Raw genomic sequence first — 22586 nt, 5'->3', positions numbered from 1 at the left:
TTTCCATGTCCAGTTTTAACTGTTGCTTCTTGACCTGCGTACAGATTTCTCAGGAGGCAGGTCAATTTGTTTAGTATTCCTGTCTCTTGAGGAATTTTCCAGTTTGTTGTGATCCACACAGTCAAAGGCTTAGCAATAGTCAATAAATCAGAAGTAGATGCTTTTCTGTAATTCTCTGGCTTTTTCTGTGATCCAACAGATGTTGGCAATTTGATTCTGGTTCCTCTGCCTTTTCTAAATCCAGCTTTAACATCTGGAAGTTCATGGTTCACGTACTATTGCATAATTTTGAGCATTACTTTGCTAGTATGTGACATGAATGCAGTACTTTGAACATTCTTTGGCATTGCCTTTCTTTGGGATTGATGAAAACTGAACTTTTCCAGTCCTGTGGCCACTGCTGAGTTTTCCAAATTTGCTGGCATATTGAACGTAGCAATTTAAAAGCATCATCTTTTAGGATTTGAAATACCTCAGCTAGAATTCCATCAAGTCCACTACCTTTGTTCATAGTGATGCTTCCCAAGGGCTTACTTGCCTTTGCATTCCAGGATGTCTGGCTATTTCCAGTGATCACACCACCGTTGTTATCTGGGTCATGAAGATCTTTTTTTGTATAGTTCTTCTGTGTATTCTTGCCACCTCTTCTTAATATCTTCTGCTTCTGTTATGTTCATACCATTTCTGTCATTTATTGTGTCCATCTTAGCATGAAATTTTCCCTTAGTTTCACTAATTTTATTGAAGATATCTCTAGTATTTCCCATTCTAATATTCTCCTATTTCTTTGCCTTGATCACTAGGAAGGCTTTTGTATCTCTCCTTGCTATTCTTTGGAAATCTGCATTCAGATGGGTATATCTTTGCTTTTCTCCTTTGCCTTTCTCTTGTCTTCTTTTCTCAGCTGTTTGTAAGGCCTCCTCAGACAACCATTTTGCCTTTTTGCATTTCTTTTTCTTGGGGATGGTCTTGATCACTGCCTCCTGTACAATGTCACTAATCTCTGTCCATAGTCCTTTAGGCCCTCTGTCTATCAGATATAATCCCTTGAAATCTATGGTCACTTCCACTCTATAATCATAAGGGATTTGATTTAGGTCATATCTGAATGGTCTAGTGGCTTTCCCTACTTTCTGCAATTTAAGACTGAATTTTTCACTAAGGAGTTTGTGAGCTGAGCCACAGTCAGCTCCCAGTCTTGTTTTTGCTGACTGTATAGACTGTCTCTATCTTCAGCTGCAAAGACTATAATCAATCTGATTTTGGTATTGACCATCTGATGATGTTCATGTGTAGTCTTTTCTTATTTTGTTGGCAAAGGGTGTTTGCTATGACCAGTACGTTCTCTTGGCAAAAATCTGTTTGCCTTTGCCCTGTTTCATTTTGTACACCAAGGTCAAATTTACCTGTTATTCCAGGTATCTCTTGACTTCCTGGTTTTGCATGTCAGTCCCCATGATGAAAAGGATATCTTTTTTGGGGTGATATCCTATCTAGAACTAAGGTTCTAGAAGGTCTTTTAGGTCTTCATAGAACCATTCAACTTCAGCTTCTTTGGCATTACAGGTTGGGACATAGACTTGGATTACCACGATATTGATAGTTTGCCTTGGAAATGAACAGAGAGCATTTTGTTGTTTTTGAGATTGCACCCAAGTACTGCATTTTGGACTCTATTGTTGACTATGATGGCTACTTCATTTCTTCTAAGGGACTTTTTCCCACAGTGGTAGATATAATGGTCATCTGAGTTAAATTCGTCCACTTCACCCCATTTTAGTTCATTGATTCCTAAAATATCGATGTTTACTCTTGGCATTGCCTGTTTGACTACTTCCAATTTACCTTGATTCATGGACCTAACATTCCATGTTCCTATGCAATATTGTTTTTACAGCATTGAACTTTATTTCCAACACCAGTCACATCCACAACTGGGTGTTGTTTTCACTTTGGGTTAGAGGAGCAGATTTCTCCTGATTCCACCAAAATGAATCTGATTGTTATCAGGCTAGAGTCCCAATTGCTCATAGCCTTAGGTAAAGACCATCTGCCACTTGATTGTCTCAGTTCTCTAAGAGATAAAACTAATGACACAATTGAGGAATCATGGACCAAAGGGCAAGAGAAGGAAAGTAACTGTAAGGGGTTCTAAGAATGACCTTAGAAGCCCAAGGAAGCTGGGGAACCTTCTTTTGTTCCTGTCACAAATTTGTTCAGCCAGGCCCTTCTTGTTTTGAGTATTTGGCCAAGTGACCTTCTCTCTATTAAAGAAAAAGTTGTACTGGAGTATAGTTGATTTACAATGTTGTGTTAGTTTCAGCAAAGTAAATCAATAGACATATATCCACTGTTTTTAAAAGGTTCTTTTCTTTAAAAAAGATAAAGGCTATTACAGAGTATTGAGTAGAGTTCCCTCTGCTATACAGTAGGTTCTTATTAGTTATCTATTTTATACATACTTCCCTGGTGGCTCAGACCGTACAGAATCCACCTGCAGTGCAGGAGACCTGGGTTAGATCCCTGGGTTGGGAAGATCCACTGGAGGAGGGCATGGCAACCCACTCAGGTCTTCTTTTTTTTTTTTTTTTTCTTAAATTGTGTTGTCTTCTTTTATTATTATTATTATTTTTACTTTACAATATTGTATTGGTTTGCCTGGAGAATCCCCATAGGCAGAGGAGCCTGGTGGGCTGCAGTTCATGGGGTTGCAAAGAGGTTGGATACGTATATAGTAGTTTATGTATGTCAATCCCAGTCTCCCAATTTGTCCCTTCCTCCCTACCCCCTGGTAACCATAAGTTCATTTTCTATATCTGTAACTCTATTTCTCTTTGGTAGGTAAGTTCATTTGTACTGCTTTTTAAGATTCCATGTATAAGTGGTATCATATGATATTTGTCTTTGTCTGCAAGTGGTTTTCTCTGGCAATTGGGATGTGCTCTCTTTTATCTGACCACTAGTGTTAACATAAAAACAACAGGAAATGGTTGGGGGACAAATTCCCCCTTGATCAGCCAGCAGGTAGTCAAGAGCTTTGAAGTGGTCAAGTGTCATGTGGGCCAGAGGGTCTAGTGAAGATTTTGTCATTCTAAGGTTAGAACTGGGTTCTCTACTTACCTAGGCCAGTCTCTGACTTTTTTAATTTCTTCTTTTTTTATACTTTGGTTACTATAAATTCTTTCTCATGCTAGGCTCAGCAGGGAGCCTACAAGAGTGACAACTGCCATTACCAGCCCAGCTCCCCTCCTGACTAGATGAATGGCCCCCTTTGATTCACAGGTTGTGCGAGTGTAATTAAAATCTGAATGTAACCTTGATCTGGGTGTGAACCACATATAGCCCAGTGTCCCCTGGTAGTTTTCTTGGAGACAGTTGATGGCCCAACATGGGTAGCCCTTGCTACACGGTCCTCAAGGAACAAACATCCCTCAGGGGCACACACACTGTCTTTGAATTTTATTGAGTCTTGTTTAGGCTCATGGTGGCGCCCTCCCATCCAGGGTACTTGCACATGGCCAGGGCCCTCCATGTTTGGTATGATCCTGTCCCCAGAGCCCTTAAGCATGGTAACTATCTAGAGTCGGCCATGCCTGTCAGTGGAGGGCTCATAGTGAACTGTTGGTTGGACCCCCAGAAAACAGGGATTTGACTAACACATAGGCCTTTGCAGGGGAGTGGTGGCAATGGGGCAACCCTGATGTCCCTGGGAAGAAGCCTGGGCATGGTGGAATTAAACCGTAGTTTGGTGATATTGTCAGCTGAAGTTCCCTGAAAGTCTGGTGGGCTAGCCCCGACTGAGGCTGATGGTGACAGATCCAACAGTCAGTAAAATCCCAGCCCTTTTGGATGTTTGAATGTTACTTTTAAAAATAAATGAATTTTCCAGAGAGTGATACTGAGGAGGACCATAAGAAGAATCAATACATTTTAGTTGGGAAGCTATTACTTATCTTGAGGTTGTCTTCAGAAGGTTGGGTTCAGAAAGAGGCTCACATGAGTGTTCTGGCTGAGGGGAGTCTGACAGGACTGTAAGTAGTTCAGGGTCCAGATCCTGTTAGACTCAGGGTGTTGTGTCCATAAGATAACTCCCTGTAAAAACTTCTCTGTGGAGAAGGCAATGGCACCCCACTCCAGTACTCTTGCCTGGAAAATCCTATGGATGGAAGAGCCTGGTAGGCTGCAGTCCATAGGGTCGCACAGAGTTGGCCATGACTGAAGTGACTTAGCATAGCATAGCATAGCAAAAACTTCTCTGTGTTGACAACTGATCTGAGGAGATCTTGAGACCTCAAGTTTACAACTGCTTTGAATATGACTGGTGCTAAGACACTTCAGTCATGTCCGACTGTGACCCCATGGACTGTAGCCCACCAGGCTCCCCTGTCCATGGGATTTTCCAGGTTTGAACACTGGAGTGGGTTTCCATTTCCTTCTCCAGGGAATCTTCCCAACCTGGAGATCGAACCAGCATCTCTTACATCTCTGCTTTAGCAGACAGATTCTTTACCACTAGCGCATGTAGGCATCTTTCAATCTGATACATTTCAGAAGATTTAAGTCCTCAGTAATACAGGAACATATCTGCAGCCTTACCCACAATGGCCATTCAGCTCTATTCTGCATGCCTGAACCACTGTTACTTTATTTTGATTTCTAAACATATTTTTTTTCTTAATAATTAAAGCAGAGGTACAATGTATGTTCAGTAGGCCACAAAGAGGCTGCTTTAATTATGTAATATATAAGCCAGCATGACTTTCCCATACCTAGAATGTATGTGTGTTTGTAAGCATATATCTAATTTTCCCCATATCTTTATATATTTAAAATGTAGACTTTTTTTTTTTAACAATGTCCATGAATGTAGGTTTCTAATTAGAGATATGTAATTTGGATATATGTCACTCTCCTTTAATTTTTAACAGGTGGCTAAACCCCTTGTTTAAAATTGGTCACAAACGGAAATTAGAACCAGATGACATGTACTCGGTGCTTCCAGAAGATCGCTCCCAGTGCCTTGGAGAAGAGCTGCAAGGGTGAGCACAGACATCAGGGAGAAGGGGAGAAAGGGTGAGAATTTCCACGTGGGGCTAAAGGTTTGGGGGAGGCTTTGACTCCTCTCCTGACACTGCACGCTCAGCCACTCAGTTGACCCTGGGCTTAGCCCACTTTGGAGGCCCACATTCCCTGTACATCTGTGGGTGTGGAGGGAGCCCACAGCCACGGCCCTGGAGGCCGAGCTCTCTCCCCTGAGGTGGGGTCCCTGGAGGAGGGAATCTGTCCTCCTGAGCTGCTCTTGACCTGTGAGTCCAGCAAATCTTGGCAGGAATTTGTTTCCAGAATCTGGAACTTTCCCCTCAAGGCCTGTTTCTCTGGTGCTTCAGAGTCTGCACTGCTTATCATTTAGGAGCCCTGTAAGCAGGTAGCCAGCATCTCTGGGGCAGCCACAGAGTGCCCTGTAGTGAAGGCTTATCTTCCACTCTGTCCCTCTCCCATTTTCCCTTTGGTGGACACGCTGTTCTTTACTGTGCTTTGTTTTGTATCACAGGTACTGGGATCAAGAAGTTAAGAGAGCCCAGAAGGATGGACAGGAACCCTCTTTAGTGAAAGCAATTGTAAAGTGTTACTGGAAATCCTATTTAATTTGGGGAATGTTTACATTTCTTGAGGTAAAAGATTTTCATACTGTGCGCTGCTTTTTGGTGTATGTGTCTCAGTACTGAGGTGGACGGGGCCGGTGGGGAGAGAGGCCAGTGGTCTGAGGTCTGAGGATAAACCCTCATGGAAACATGAGAGAGCTCAGAGGTTGTATTCATCTTTAGAATGGCGAGAAGTGGACTCCAGGGGTTACTATTCTTCTTTTAACTGGTTAAAGAGTGTTGTGGAAGGATGGCCTTGAAATAAAAGACATTTTATATTGTGTTAGAAATTTCCTGGTGTTCAGTATAAATGCTGACTGATCTTTGACCAAAAGAAGATTCCAACAGCCTCAGGCAATATGTGCCCTGTGATTTAGAGGAAGGTAATCTGGACCCGAGCCCAGAATAACATACATTTTATGGCACTCATTTATAGTTTAACAAGGTAAAAATTGTTACCTTGACCAGGTCACATCTGATAAATGCTTTTCTAAGGAGATACCATCGCCTCTCCTCTTCCAGGGGAACAGAACCCAGGGCCCTGCATCTGGACCATAGCTGCCCAGAGCTCCTAAGAGCATACCTTTCCCCAGGCTGCCCCCTTCCCCGTGGGCTGGCACTGTGAGCAAAGCCCCCGTGGGGAGGAGCTCCAGCTTCACCGTGAATTCTGTGCACCCTCCACGCTGCTTTCTTTCCCTGGTTGTGGGAGCAGATTCCTGGTTGAAGGGGGAGTCCTGATAGCCTGGCATTGGCAAAGGGTGTAGGAGGGAATGTGCAGGGCAAACCAGAGGAGGAAAGCTGTGATGTCAGTGACCTCCATGACCCTGAAGATCCTTGGTCAAGATCCCCCAGAGGACAGTTCACCTGGGGACACAGGGCTGTCAGCCCCCTGTTCTGGCTGAGCCTGCTGGGGTCTGCTGCAGACCCCCCGGGGGGCTCGTGCTCTCCGTGGTCCCTTAGTGCTGCCTTAGGGACACAGGCGGGCTGTGAGTATGAGAGCAGGAGGGGTGGAAGATGCAGGTGCTGAGAAAGGGGTGGAGAAGGTGGAGAAGGTGTGAGCTGTCCTCAGTCCATCGTGTTGGGGGTGAGGTGGGTGGGCCAGGTGGTTTACAGGTGGGAGGCATGGCTCTTGTTTAAAGGCTGTGCTGGACTAAAGGGTACTGCCACTGTGGGCAGTGAGCAGCTGGGCAGGTGAAGTCCACCCCATACAACTGGAGAGACCAGAGAATCCGTCAGCTCTCAGGTGACTGGATGGTCCTAGGGGATAGAATTCTCACTGATTTCAGAAGAGGATTGGCCATTGTGCCAGAGGGTGGGACAGTTATGTGGGGCAGGGTGCCACCTTTGAGAGGGCACTGACCACCTAGGTACTGCAGTGCCTTGTGAAGGACAGGGGTGGGAGAGGGAGCAGGAGCCCGTCAGGTTGCCCCAGCCCTTCTTTGTCCCGTGTGCAGCTGTCCCAGTCATGGAATTTCCTCATAGTCACAGTAAGTCTGTTTGAAATACACAGGTGGCAAGCTGGTGTGGCCTGTTTGTGCAGGATTTCCTGACCTCACACAGCAGAGCTCTCATGAATTCTGCTTATCAGGAAACCCTGGGGCCTCGGTGTCTGCCTGTGGCTCATGCCAGGTGCCCGGTTGGTTGAGTGGCCTCCGGGTTTAATGTTGGGATCATATCCTGGAGCAGGTCTTTCTCTGCTGTCCCTCGTTCTCTAGTTTCTCTTTGGTACCAGATGCCAAAGAGACTTAAAGTCAGGTGGGTTCAAAGCATAGCCCATGTGGCTGGGTTTGAACTGAGCTACTGGTTTTTCTTGCTGTTCTGGGCTGTTAGCCCTTTGAGTGGGGTTGCTAAGCCTTGGATGGATCCCATTCTAATGAGTCCTGGGTCTTGGCTGTGGCAGCTCATGGGAGAAGCAGACATAGAGGGAGAGGCCACAGGGTCTGGGGTTCTTCCTGAGATGGAATCCTCCCCACTGTGGTGCTGGGAGTGTTGATTTCAAAGTTGTCCAGCCCCAGTAATACTTCCTGCTGGGGGTCCAGGAAGGCCAGGCCTGGGGCTGCATAAGGTGCAACTGGTAGAGCCCTGGGCCCTTTCAGGAGGTTGGTCTCTGGGTGGTCATGGCGGAGAAGTGGGGAGTAGAGGACGTAAATGTAGGGGCTCATCTGTGTGGCAGTACTGCTAGCACTAGCAGCAGTGCTAGTTAGTTAATAATTGATTTTATGAAGCAACTTCCCGTGTTGTGATCAATCTATACTGCTTGTTATTCTTTATATTTTAGATGGTGGAAATCTAAACTCAGCCCAGGATTTTCTAAAACACAAACATGTTTCCTTTTTGATCTCCGGCCCTCTTTTAATCCCTCAGGTGCACAGAATGCCCCATGGATCATCCATGATCCCAAGCAGTGTGGTCTTTCCACCCACAGCACGAACAGGGCCTCCCAGGTACTCCTGGCGGCACCAGTGGGAGAAAGCAGGGTGACGCCAGTCCAGAGTGAGGCTTTTAGGATTTTGATATATGAAACCTCTGTCCTGTGAGAAGGGCTTCCCTCATGGCTCAGCTGGTAAGGAATCTGCCTGCAATGAGGGAGACCTGGGTTCGATCCCAGGGTTGGGAACATCCCTTGGACAAGGGAAAGGCTACCCACTCCAGTATTCTGGCCTGGAGAATTCCATGGGCTGTCCTGTGAGAACTGAGGAGTATCTCTTCCTCTCAGAGAAATAAGTACCAGGATAAGGAGCACTTGCCGGTCACCCCTAATTAGAACAGAACAGCTGGAGAGCTCCCAGCACCCCTGGCCCCTGTGTGCACCTCCACGGGTACTGTGGGTGGAGAGGACAGGTCCCCACCTGCCCAGGGCCCTCAGGGTGGAAAGGAAGCGCCTGAAGCCTCTGCCTGGGCCTGAGTCACAGAGACCACCTCCCCTGGTCATTAGTGCCTCTCTTTGAAAGGTAAGGTCTCCATTGCTGGTGTGTAAGTGGGGTGACCTCAGAGAGCCAGAGTGGGTTCACCCAGTCCCTTCCCCTGAGAGGGGAGGTGTTGCCAGGAGTTGTGTCCTTTTCTTAGGACTCTTAGAAGTGGCCCAGCCTTGTCTGGTCACTTGGCCTTTGTTTGAAGCCACTTTTGCTGATGGTCTCTGGTCCAGGTGGAGGCTGTGGGAAGCACGTGTGTGTGTAAATGTTCACTTTGGAGCTCAGCTGATGGGCAGGAAGTAAACAGAATCCTCTGCATCCCACAGTGGGCTTTGTGCCTCGACTCACGGCTGGTTCCCCAAGAGCTGAGTGGTCTTTGCATTTATTTCCCAATCCTTTCTTCCATGTGTCCCTCACTTTGCTCAACCCAGGAGGCTGAGGAGTGGCTGTTGGTGGCAAAGACACTGTGGGCTGAGAGCAACCACTGAGGACCACACAGCAAGGGAGAGGAGGAGGGGGCCTTGAGCCAAGCAGAAGAGGACCTGCCGAGCACACCTGCTGTGTGCGCCCTGCTGGTTCCTGAGAGCATAGCATTAGCCATTAGATGTTGGTAATGTCCAAAGTGATGACCTTGAGTTATAAATTGGGGTTTTATATCCATCTTCTTTTCTTTTTCTAAGCATATGTAAGTTTTTAATGTAAAATTAAAACAATTTTTTTAAATTGAAGTATGATTGGCTTACAATGTTATATTAGTTTCTGGTATACATCATTAGTGATTTAATATTTTATATGGTACATGATAAGTTTAGTTACCAACTGTCACCATGCAAAATTATTCCAATATTATTGAATATATTTCCTGTGTTGTATATTATAATCCTGTGATTTATTTATTTTTTAAACTTTTATATATTTATTTTTTGCCCCCAATCCCCTTTTACTTATTTTATAATTTGGAGTTTGTACCTCTTAAGTTCCCTCACCTGTTTCACTTGTTTCCTCCACCCTCTTCAATCCATTTTCATTCTGTAGTTAGGGAGGTAGGAGACTATTTTTAAAAGATTGCATTCATAATGGTTAAAAATTTTAGCTATCTGCTTAGAAGTGAAACAAATTGCAGTCTAGAAAATTTGGCTTTACACATGGCTTTTCTCAAGAGTTCTTATTCCACTGTGACCACCTGTGAGCAACAAGGAGTTCTCCAAGCCCTTTGTGAAACCAGGCTCTGCCATTAAGAATAGAGTAAATCTCTTACCAGGACTTCTAATAATAAAGTGATGAAAAACCCTTGTTTTTATGGTGGTTTCAGAGCTCTCTGAGCTGTTGTAGCTCGTTTAGCTGCCCCAGGATTCCTCCAAGGGAGGCAAGGCCCGTATTTTCACAGATAAAGACCCGGAGGCCCAGGAGGGCACACGATTGGCTCGGGGTCATGTGACTCTCAGGTGGCCGACCTGGTCTCTGAGGCGCGGTGTTCTGACTGCTAGACCCATGTTCTCTGTGTTCTGTCCTCTCCTCCCACAGCCTTCACTGAGGCTCAGAGCCAGGAGGAGCTGCTTTTCTAGCAACAGCTCTGTGCTCCTCTGTCAACTGCTTTCTATAGTGTTTTGTTTTGTTTTGTTTTAATTTCCTGTAGATTTTTAAGAACATTTCAAAAATACAAAAATAGAATAGACTGAAAGGGTAGCATAATGTGTCACTCCAGAATAGGGCTCTCTGGCAGAAAGATTGTTGTGAGTTGATTGTGTTTTTCAGAAATAGACACAGGAGAAACTCTGAAGACAGAGTAGAAGTTATTCTTCTAAGGGACATTTACACTGATAAAGGAAGTCTCCATTTGTAAAGGTGTCTCCCTCTCTGTACCAGAAAAAAAAGGATGGCTCTTAATCACAGAAGAATCCTGTTGAAGGACAGTCTTCAAGAAGGATGAAATCTGCATAACAAACCCAACCCTACTGTAGTTTAAGCTGCTTTTCCTATTAACCTCTCATAGGTGCCCTATCACCTTATCTTTAGTCTTTAGCTGGGGACGGTATTTAAGGTGATGGCTTGGGCCATCTCAGAGAGTTACTCAGTTCTTCTTGATATTTCACATGTGTATCAGAAATATACATATGAATAAACTTCTGTTTGATTTTCTCTTGCTATTCTGTCATTTATTACAGAGATCCTAAGCTAAGAACGCAGAAGGGTAAAGGGAAATAAGCCCCTACGTCACCCTAAGCCAGCTTCAATAATTGCCATAATGAGCAGTCTCGATTCTTCTGAAACTCACTCTTACTTCCCAAGATTATTTTAAAGCAGTTCCAAGACATCGTATCATTTTTATCCATAAATATTTTAGTGTGCATCTTTAAAAGATATGGAATCTCCCCCACTAAACATATTTAGCATAAATATTAACTTTAATATCATTAACATTTAATATCTAGCCAGTGCTCACAGTTGTCTTTTTCCCCTCTTCTGTTTGAGGCAGTATTAAATAAGTTACACTTGGCTGACACAGGTTATTCAGATTGCCTTTCTGTTCCCCTCCACCCCGAGCCTCTAGGTTGTTTGTCCTCTAGAGATTCCCACAGCCTGGATTTGGCTGATCGCTTCTCCCTCTGTGTCAATTCACATGTTCCTCTGGCACCTTAGGTTGGTGTTTAGGTCTAGAAGTTGGATGTAGCTTATTTGGATTTTCTTCACCCCTTTCATCTATGTAGGAGGTAGGGTTGTATATATCCATTATAAGGTACATAACATCTTTTGTGTGTGTGCGTGTGTATGTGTGTGTGAGGTTGGAGCCAATCATGATCCTTGCTAAAGGTCCATTAATTTATTAAGGGTTGCAAAATGGAGATGTTTTAAGCACTTTGGTTAACACTCACCTATAGTATTTATAGGGAGAGTAGGGGAAAATAATTTCAGTTTTTAAAACCTGTTTTCAAAATGATCAGTTGGTTCTCCTCTAGTGAGGAGAGGGGCTAGTAAGTTTTTATTGTTGTTTGTTTGGTTTGGTTTTGTGACTGTCGGTTTGCGCTCATGGATTTAAGCATTTCTGATCGGCTTCAGTCCATTTCATTTGTTATGCTTGTGTCAACCTTTGGCCATATTTGGGCAGTAGGAGTATATTCAGGTTGGGTCCTAAGTCTTTTGCACATACTCTAGAAGTCTTGGCTAGTTTTTCTTTATTTTTTTTCATGTCTTTTGTTTTGTTTTTTGCTTTCTGATACGACAGAATATTTCTAGTTCATTTTGTACAGCATTTGCTCAGCCCTGGAATCATCCATTTCTCCAAGCAGCCCTGTCTTCTTTTACTGTGAAATGGTATTTAAAGACTGTAGTCTGGGTACTAGAAGAGCTTATTGCTCTTGGTTATTGTTTCTTGGCAGAGAAGGCAATGGCACCCCACTCCTAGTACTCTTGCCTGGAAAATCCCATGGACGGAGGAGCCTGGTGGGCTGCAGTCCATGGGGTCGCGAAGAGTCAGACAAGACTGAGCGACTTCACTTTCACTTTTCACTTTCATGCATTGGAGAAGGAAATGGCAACCCACTCCAGTATTCTTGCCTGGAGAATCCCAGGGACGGCGGAGCCTGGTGGGCTGCCGTCTGTGGGGTCACACAGAGTTGGACACGACTGAAGCGACTTAGCAGCAGCAGCATTGTTTCTTGGCTATTTTCCATCAGACAAAGTTAGAATACATTTTTTAAGGTAAACAAATATGTTTACATGGGTGTTTCCAATCCAAGTCAGATGCAGGACACTAGTGTTTTTACTTCATCTTATTGTGCTTACATCTGTATCTCTTTTCTCCCATCATCTATTCTCTTTGTCCCAAGTCTAAGCCCAATTCTCATTGATGTCAACATAATTATTCATTTGTTTTTTCTTATAATGTGACTTCTGAAAACACTATAAGATTTATCTTTTTGCAGTTCATATTGTCTTCATGTGGGTGTATGATGCAGAGAATGTGTTTTCAAAATGTTTTGTTTAAAATCACTTTTGATAGTTCTTTTTTGTACGGCTCTGTGAACCAACAGGATGGGTAGATATTTAGGTACTTTTATTTAAATTTACTTTGAAATTTTAGGAATTGCTTTTTAAAATATTAGTTATTTTATGATTATAATTCTGTATAATGTTTTCATGATTCCAAAATCAAGACAAGGCTACTTTTAAAGAAGGCTGATATCCTCGTTAGCTCTATTCTAATTCTCCTTCTCCTTTTAGGGATAACTTTTCAGGCTAATTTTGACTCATCTTTTTATTAATGTTTTTAAATATAGTTTTATTTGAAATTTTATTTTTCCTACTGTGCCGAATGAAAATTTCAATACCGTAATCTCTGGACTTGGGTTTATAAGGATTTTTCTGGAAGCATGAAATGTGCCATGGAACTCTGATTAGAACTCTGTGATCGTTGTAATTCCTTCAGAGCAGGTCTGTAGCCATTCCAGGCTCAGCTGCCAAGACAGTGCAAGAATGAAGTTTAGCAGATGCTTACATGGGGTTAGTTTCAGCTTCCAGAATCTTCCAGGGAGAGGAATCTTCAGGCTTCATCCCTAAGCAGTTGAACCTGAACCAATTTCTGGCGGCTGGGCCTCGGGCATCAGAGTGCCCTTATCCCCACCCAGGTGATGCTAAGGTGCAGTCAGGATGAAGACCACCGTGTTAAAGATGAGTGAAGGCTAGGATATCTAGAATGCTGGTGGGTATGATTTCCCAGATTTACTGCTTTTCCTCCTTATCTCTGGATTTTTCTCAACTCCACTTTAAAACTCCCCCAGTTCTAAAGATTAACTGCCTGTTCAATTTTTTCCTACAAGCTCACTCTTTTCTGCTTATATGTTTCACTCAAGTGTTTTTCTTTGTTGCTGCTGCTAAGTCACTTCAGTCGTGCCCGACTCTGTGTGACCCCATAGACGGTAGCCCACCAGGCTCCGCTGTCCCTGGGATTCTCCAGGCAAGAACACCAGAGTGGGTTGCCATTCTTTGTTAGCTTGTTTCTATTTTTGTGTCTTTATTTCCATGAATGAGATATGGGGAAATTGGGTGAGAAATGTTTCAAGTACATTAACTTGGAGAAGGGATTCTATCCACTGCAGAAGTTCTAGTTTCTAACCTAACCCTGCAAGAAGTTATCCTAAGAAGCAAAAGGTGAGACCCAATATCAGGTGCTTTCAGGAGGCTGAATACCAAGGTCTCTGTCAAGAAATGGCTACCACAAGCTTCTCTGGCAGTCGAAGCTTGGTGGTTAAGACTCTATGCCCCCAGTGCAGATGTGAGGGTTTTTGATCCCTGGTTGGAGAACTAAGATTCTGCATGCCACATGGTGTGGCCAAAATAAAAAGTCTGCCTCAGAGACTCAGACTCTCAGAGAATCCTGAATAATGGATGTTGTGGTATTAAATTCTGCTCTTTTGATTTGCATTTCTCTGATAGTGAGTGATGTTGAGCATCTTTTCATGTGTTTGTTAGCCATCTGTATGTCTTCTTTGGAGAAATGTCTATTTAGTTCTTTGGCCCATTTTTTGATTGGGTCATTTATTTTTCTGGAGTTGAGCTGTAGGAGTTGCTTGTATATTCTCGAGATTAGTTGTTTGTCAGTTGCTTCATTTGCTATTATCTTCTCCCATTCTGAAGGCTGTCTTTTCACCTTGCTAATATTTTCCTGTGAGGTACCATTTCACACCAGTCAGAATGGCTGCGATCCAAAAGTCTACAAGTAAAAAATGCTGGAGAGGGTGTGGTGAAAAGGGAACCCTCTTGCACTGTTGGTGGGAATGCAAACTAGTACAGCCACTATGGAGAACAGTGTGGAGATTCCTTAAAAAACTGGAAATAGAACTCCCTTATGATCCAGCAATCCCACTGCTGGGCATACACACTGAGGAAACCAGAAGGGAAAGAGACACGTGTACCCCAATGTTCATCGCAGCACTGTTTATAATAGCCAGGACATGGAAGTAACCTAGATGTCCATCAGCAGATGAATGGATAAGAAAGCTATGGCACATATACACAATGGAGTATTACTCAGCCATTAAAAAGAATACATTTGAATCAGTTCTAATGAGGTGGATGAAACTGGAGCCTATTATACAGAGTGAAGTAAGCCAGAAAGAAAAACACCAATACAGTATACTAACGCATATATATGGAATTTAGAAAGATGGTAACAATAACCCTGTGTACGAGACAGCAAAAGAGACACTGATGTATAGAACAGTCTTATGGACTCTGAGAGAGAGGGAGAGGGTGGGAAGATTTGGGAGAATGGCATTGAAACATGTAAAATATCATGTATGAAACGAGTTGCCAGTCCAGGTTTGATGCACGATACTGGATGCTTGGGGCTGGTGCACTGGGACGACCCAGAGGGATGGTATGGGGAGGGAGGAGGGAGGAGGGTTCAGGATGGGGAACACATGTATACCTGTGGCGGATTCATTTTGATATTTGGCAAAACTAATACAATTATGTAAAGCTTAAAAAATAAAATTAAATTAAAAAATAAATAAATAAATAAATTCTGCTCTTTTAAAGATCCTTTATGATTTCAGAGTTGTGAAGAATTCTTGTGAAAGAATAAGAACTATATTCTCAATTGGTTTGTGGAAAGAATATACATGTGATCATAGATTTATGTCAAAGAGGAAGGGTTTAAGGGACAGTGTTTGACCTCGTTCCTGCTGATCAAGAAAATTTCAGTATGGTTAGCTTCATGGTTGATAATGAATATTTTCTCAGTTGTTTTATTTCTTTTTAGTTGACGGTGAGAATCAGGAGTGTACAGATGAGAGATTTCCTTGGTGGTGTCTGCCCACAGCAGTGTACACGTGGTGGGGGCAGCTCCCGGGAATGGCTGCCACCAGTGTCTGTGTCCCCAGGGTGAGCCACAGCCACTCCTTGCCTCTCTGAGAGACTCTCCAAGACAAGCAGAGTCTTATGAAATTCGGTCTATCCTTGGGATTCACACCACTGTTTCACTTGGAGTTAATACTCAGAACAGAACATCGAGCATATGCAGGAGTTAATCTTCTGGTAGCTGGAAAATCTTTTGCCTGGTTTGCCTCAGTCAGTTTTACCAAATGTCAGAAATGGAAACATTCACAGATTACAAGTGCTGCTGCCAGCTGTCCTATTAAATGACTGTTCATTTAACCTTTCTTTGTGTGTGGAGGGGACAGATCTACTCAGTCTACCTTTGATGACTTCAATAACTTCTGTCCTGTGTTGTTCTAGAAGCTTTGAAGAATCATATTTAATATGTGTATTCTTTCTCTCTATATGTACTTGGGGTTTTGTTTTCACAATTTTGTGCTATTCACTGTTTTGTTTTCTGTTTTTTCTGTTTGAGAGACAGTACTGGAAAATTTATTTTTACTTGCTGCTATTTTTCATATGGAGCATAATATCAATTTTCTGTTTTCCATAGTTGCAACTTATGCCAGGATGGAAATTCCTTGTACATTATACTTTTCATCACATCTCTGAATTGCTGTGACTGCTCCTTGCTGGAGGCAAAGTTGTGCATGTGTGCTCACTCAGTTGTGTCCGACTCTTTGTAACCCCAGGGACTGTAGCCCACCAGGCTTCTCTGTCCATGGGATTATCCTGGCAAGAATCCTGGAGTGGGTTGCCATTTCCTCCTCCAGATGATTTTCTCAACTCAGAGATCAAACCTGCATTTCCTGTGACTCCTGTGTTGAGATGGATTCCTTACCACTGAGCCATTGGAGGAAGTCCCAAAATAGTGCTTAAGAATAATAAATGACTCTCCTCCCAAACTGCATCAGTAACACTTCATGTTTGAAATCCTTTGTTATCTTTTTGAAAGATAACAAATTTTCTATTCCAATTAAATAATAATCATTATGAAGAATAAAAAGAATTGACAGATGAGTGGAAGATATGAGCCATAAACTGGCATTATACCTTAATGAGGCTATTTCTCCAACTGTTTTTTATTTTTTGGCTGTACCAGGTCTTATTTGCTGCATGCGGGATCTAGTTCCCTGACCAGGGGTCGAACCAAGTCCCCTATGTTGGGAGTGTGGAGTCTTATCTAAAGGACCACCAGGGAAGTCCCTCAACTGGGTTATTAAATTTTGTTTCTCAGTGAAAAACTCCAGATACGCTTAGGCAGTAGAGACCTGCCTTTATTTACACTCTTTATTGCTGGATTTGTTGCATTTATCCATACTCTGTTTGGTGAGTGACATTACTTTTATTTCTCCTGTAATCACAAGGATGTTAGCTGAAATGGAGACCTGAGTAACAGGCAACAGTGATTCCCAAAGAGAATCATAAGTTTTAGGAAAGTTTGGGATGGCAGATATTACTGCTGGGATTCTGGTGGTTTGTGGCTGCAGCACTGGACTGCCCTTGGCCATACCTGAGCTGGGACTGCCTGTGTGCACAGTTTGATGTTCTTGCTTCTCTGTGTGAGCATCCACATTTCCATCTCAGGAAAACTCTATAAACAGTGTGTTTGACAATCCATTTTATGAGGGACTCTTCCATGAGCTCTCTGTGCCTCTTGGAATGGGTGACAGAACATGGCGGAAAGGTATCAGAACTGGCCATTTTACTCCAGACTGATCATCTTACTTATACCTCTTCAACTAAATAGTGTTTCCTTTATCCTCTATAGTAGATGAAAATTTCCATGACTTCATGGAGGGAGAGGCAGTTGGTGCAGCCTGTGAATGTGTGTGTGTCCATTTGTGTAGAACAAGACAGGAATGCTAAGGTTTAATGAGACCCCCATATGAGGGATGGGGACATCTTTTGATAAATATCCTAATTAGGCACTAGTTGGCTGAGCAGGAAATGCTTAGTTTTTTGGTGTTTGGTGTTACGGATTCTCCTTCCCTCCTCTTGTGTGTGCGTTCCTCAGCTTCAGACAGACAGAAGAGGGCTATCAAAGCAAATCTGTCAGGTAAGCCAAGCTTCCCCTGTCCATGCTAATAAGGCGGGATTGCCAGAAAAGGAAAAGCCCTGTTCCTGAAAGACTTCCAAACTTTTGGCATTTTGTCTTTTGAGAAGTCTGTGGAGGAAATGATGTTGAGGGTCAAGGTATTTACTTTTGGTGACTTGGATTCATTGAGTGTTTGGTTTTCTTTGATGGTGGAGAAAGAAGGGGACCTGGGGAGAAAGGAGTGACTAGAGGGAGGGAGTAAGTTCTGGGGCAAAGTGGCTGTTTGGCAGGGTGGGTAGGTGTTGCTGTTTCTTTGCCTTTTTCTTTGGGAAAGAAGCTTGCTTTCCCTAAGTCTTACTCAGAGTGGAAGCCTCAGTGCACCCTGAGTGAATTGGTTTAACCTTGGGGAAGAGAGGATTGGGAACATTTCTTCCAAACCACCAACTGCAGTGAATGGTGGATGGAGAACCACGGAAGACATGATTTTTTTTAGCTTGACCTCCACCATATTTAATTTTTCACTCCAAGGAACATTCCAACTTCTAGGGGGTAGAGACATATTGAGGCAGTGCTCTCGGGACCTGAGAGCCTGCAGAGCTGCCAAGCCTGGTTTCTCTGTGGTATTCCAGCTGAAGCTGATTCCCATTCCCTTGACCTACAGACATGTGGAGTTTGGGATGGAAAAGAGTGGATGTGTTTGTGCCAGTGTCTCAGTTCATAAAGATTCACAAAGAAGGTAATAAAAGCATGTCTCCCATATTTGAACCAGGTTGACTTTCTATTGGGCTGGGACATTAAGAATACAGGGGACAGGGGCAGGCTGCCACAGGCTTCTTCATATGGAAGCAGATTCTTCTTCTGCCACCTTTTTCCTTATTCATCTTAAGGCTCAGTTGGTATTGAGCCTGGTTGTGGTATTTACTGAGCATTCACATTACACTAAGCATGATACTAAGGCTTTACTATTTTTGAATGTAAAATTTTGTCTTAAGCTTAAAACTGTTGTCCACTTGTCTTATAGGAGATAGTGAATCTGCATATTTTTCTTTTAAATTAGCCATGAATGTATCATTTTGTCAAAATGTATTTTTAGCATGCTAATGATAAAAGTAAATCTGTGTAAAGAGAAACTAACATTTCTAATTAAGGCTTTTTTTCTTTTCTTTCAGGAAGGCACCAGAGTAGTTCAACCCATATTTTTGGGGAAAATGGTTAGTTATGTTGAAATCTACGATCCCAATGATTCTGCTGCTTTGCACGAAGCCTACGGCTACACAGCAGGGCTGAGCGCCTGCGTGCTCGTGTGGGCTGTTCTGCACCACTTGTACTCATACCACATTCAGCGTGTGGGGATGAGGCTGAGGGTAGCCGTGTGCCACATGATCTACCGCAAGGTGAGTGTCACTCGGTACCATGGTGTGTACCTCCCCTGAAGCATCAGAAATATTTTGGGAAAGTTCTCTGTAAATTAAAAATTTTGTAACTGGGATCATTTATACTTTGCTAGGGCTTCCAGATGATGGTTCAGTGTTAAAGAATCTGCCTGCCAATGCAGGAGACACAGGTTCAATCCCTGGGTCTTGAAGATCCCTTGGAGAAGGAAATGGCAACCCACTCCAATATTCTTCCCGGGAGAATTCCCTGGAGCCGGGCAGGCTACAGTCCATAGGGCCTCAGAGAGTTGGACATGACTGAGTGACTGAACAGAAGCAGAGAAGCTTATTTGCATCAAGCCAAGTTTGTTGTCCTTTAAGCAAACTTTACAAATATATAATAAAAATTTTTCTATTGAGATCAGATCAAGACTGCCTTTGATGACTTTTAGTCATAGGCTGTTACACAATATCTACTAAATTTGTAACAAAATCTAATTAAAAAATATGTACCAAAAATATCACATTGATTTTCAGTGTTTTCATGCCAAAGTAGTATTGATGGAAATTTTGTTGTTGTTGTTGTTAATTAAAACCTTCATTTATATCAAAGTTGTATTTGAAAGTGAACTTCAGTAATTGGATTAAATCTAGGAGATTTAATTTATAAAATTAAATATAGGAGACCAGAATGTGTTTGAGAAAGGGAATGATTATATTTTTATATAGCCCATTTACTCATATTCAGTAAAATTGTGTTAACTAAAGAAAACTATAAATAAAATCTATGCATATAGAGACTCACTCACTATATTCTATAATTATGATTGTTTTAATGGTATTAAAGAAAATAGTTGGATATTTGGGATAAAACCTGAAATTTTCCATTGTTCTTGGCAATTTGGAGAGAATTTGTGGCAGTTCATTCAAATTATTTTCATAATTAAATATTTCCTTTTTGTCTTTAGCATGCATTATAGCAGTTTTAATAAGACCTGATTTGATGTGTTCAGTGATTTCCTATTGAGAAATGCCATAGAATTATTTCATAGTTTATTCTGGTCTTAGCTAATATAAAAAGAGTAAGGATTTCGGGTGTCTTTACAAAGAAATTGCCACAGATACACTATGTCAGGAGCTGAAGACTCCATATAAACTTGATCCTGTGTATCTTGTTGCTCTGGGTTGTTTGCTTTTTTTCAAATCCTTACTTAACTGTATTGTATACTTGAAAGTTGCTGAGAGAGTGGGTCTTAGTGAGCTCATCTCACATACACAAAATGATAACTACATGAGATTATGAATATGTTAATTGGTTTTAAAACAGAAATCATTTTTGTATTTTTAACAAAACATCATGTTGTGCACCTTAAATATATATAATTTTTATTTAAAAAATCCTTATTGAAAACTAAACCAAACAATTTAAATCAAAATTATTGCTTCTTTTACCTGCTTGCTACTTATCTAGAGATTCTGTTTCTTAGGAATGCTTTTCTTTGCAAAATGTAAGGTGTCTTCTCATCTTTTCTTGAGCAGAGTCTTATTAATGTCAGGGCTGTGTGAATCCAGGGCCTGACATCTCACGCTCGGTGTTTGGCTATTGCACGTGAGCAGGTTTCCTCTTGGGTGATGCGGAAATGGCAGCGGTGCCTGTCCACTCTAGTCAGGGGTCTTCCTTGTCCTTCATCATCATCTTGTGTATGTGCGTGCTTGCTCAGTCGCTAAGTTGTGCTCTGTGACCCCATGAACTGTAGCCCGCCAGGCTCCTCTGTCCATGGACTTTCCCAGGCAAGAATATAAGAGTGCATTGCCATTTCCTCCTCTAGAAGAGGTAGATTTTTAACCACTGAGCCACCAGGGAAGCCCTATTCTCTTTCGCAGTCTACCATTTAGCAGACAAATACTTAGATTTCCCCACAAATGATGCTTGTCTTCTTAGATCACGCTTAGCTCCCATGAATATGCATTAAATTCACCAGAACTATACTGTGAAAGCCTTAAGTTAGGTGTGAGGTTGCTTCCAAAACATACAATTGTAGAGAAAAAAATAGAGCTTAACATAATTTCATAATTGGAGAGCCTAGAAAATTAGAAGCATACAGGAAGTGAGTAGACTTCCCTGGTGGGTCAGTGGTGGAGGGTCTGCCTTCCAAAGCAAGAGACTCAGGTTGGATTCCTGGATCGGGAAGGTCCCCTGGGGAAGGAAAAGGCAACACATTCCAGTGTTCTTGCCTGCAAAATCCCATGGACAGAGAAGCCTCATAGGCAATAGCCCATAGGGACACAAAAGATGTAGGTGCGACAGTGACTAAACAACGACAATAGCAGGATATGAGCAAGGTGGATACAGTTGCGGGCTGGAGATACCCAGAGAAAAAATACCTTATTACATAAATTTGTACAATATTCTTATAGTATGATGTTTCCACTAACAGTCCAAATACCGCCAATCAACAAACTATATCCAGGTAGAACCAGGCCAAATGATATTGGATAATCATTGTGGAATGAGGGAGGTGAGCTGAAGCTAACTATCCCATTGCTGTAGGGAAGAAGAAAGCTAGAGAAGATTTTCTTTTTCTTAGTTTGATAATTAGTTAAGCAATGCATTTTATGTCTGACTTCTAAAGATTGGCATCAGAACAATTGTACAGTGCTTACAACCATATGTTTTCACTAAAGATACAACTATTTTAGCAAATCCTGCTAGTGCATACTAGTCTAAACTTGATCTCCATGTGGAGCAAGTGGGGACTCAGCAGAAGTACTAGGCACCTTATGAAAACATAGTTTGATGGGTTTCTGATTTAAGTACGTCTTAGGATGTGTTTAGTCACTTCAGTCGTTTCTGACTCTTTGCAACCCCATGGACCGAGTAGCCTGAGGCTGCTCGGTCCAACTCGGTCCATGGGATTTTCCAGGCAAGAATGCTGGAGCAGGTTGCCATTTCCCACTCCAGGAGATCTTCCCAACCCAGGGATCGAACTCAGGTCTCTTGCTTTGGCAGGCGGATTCTTTGCCACTGGCACCACCTGGGAAACCCCAGCATCTTGGCATGGGGCCCAAGAATTTAAACTTTAACAGGTCTCTGCTGCTGCTTTGGTGAACCACTGATGCAAAGTTTCCAAACTGAGTGAAAATTATTAGCATGCCAACTAATGTAGATGATTTAGTATTTGATAACATAAATTGAGAAACACTGGCTTGTTTTTCTTGCTGTGGTTATTGATCTTTTAACCTGGAGAATTGAGTATCACATTAAATACTTATGTATTAAATAACAGCTATTCTCTATTTAGTTTTGTCATGTGCATTTAAGGAAAAACTGAATAAAATGAGTTTAAACAGAAAAAAAAAAAGTTAGGTGTGAGGTGATGGTTCAGTCAAAACTTACTCTTCGCTGTTTAGGCGAGCCATAGTCCACCTGTTTTATTTCTTTCCAACTAACACTTTGGAACATCACCTTTGGGAAATTTGATCTGACCTGGCATGTATGCTGTGTGAAGGTGAATTTCTCCCAAAGGTGTTCATTTGCTGGCTTGATTATGCCTGAAAGAACTGTCCCTGTATGAAGTCAGGAATTTTAGAGGTTAAACCATAGACTTAATCTGAAATTCAAGAAATGTGGGAAAGACAAATTTCCTTGTGCCTAGCCTTGCATCTAGGGCATCAGATGTTAAAGAATTTGCCTGCAATGAAGGAGACCTGGGTTCAATTCCTGGGTCAGGAAGATCCCCTGGAG

The 22586-nt window shown here is 42.5% G+C and overlaps 1 protein-coding gene across 3 annotated transcripts in view; it reads left to right on the top strand.

Moving 5' to 3' along the window:
• The window catches only part of LOC129624676 (ATP-binding cassette sub-family C member 4-like), a 169568-nt gene that overhangs the window by 5506 nt on the left and 141476 nt on the right, over nt 1-22586 (top strand). For 2 of the 3 annotated variants that reach the window (XM_055542844.1, XM_055542846.1), the window contains exons 2-4: nt 4929-5039; nt 5552-5672; nt 18638-18862. In XM_055542844.1, coding sequence (XP_055398819.1) covers nt 4929-5039; nt 5552-5672; nt 18638-18862 — 457 coding nt within the window. Of the gene's footprint in view, nt 1-4928; nt 5040-5551; nt 5673-13150; nt 13254-18637; nt 18863-22586 lie in introns of those variants that run through there. The other variant, XM_055542845.1, reaches the window with a different exon arrangement.

This window comes from Bubalus kerabau, chromosome 12 (genome assembly GCF_029407905.1).
Source record: "Bubalus kerabau isolate K-KA32 ecotype Philippines breed swamp buffalo chromosome 12, PCC_UOA_SB_1v2, whole genome shotgun sequence".
In the NCBI taxonomy this organism is placed as follows: Eukaryota; Metazoa; Chordata; class Mammalia; order Artiodactyla; family Bovidae; genus Bubalus; species Bubalus kerabau.
Note: the sequence above shows the minus strand (reverse complement) of the source record. Positions and strands in the feature narration are given on the sequence as shown.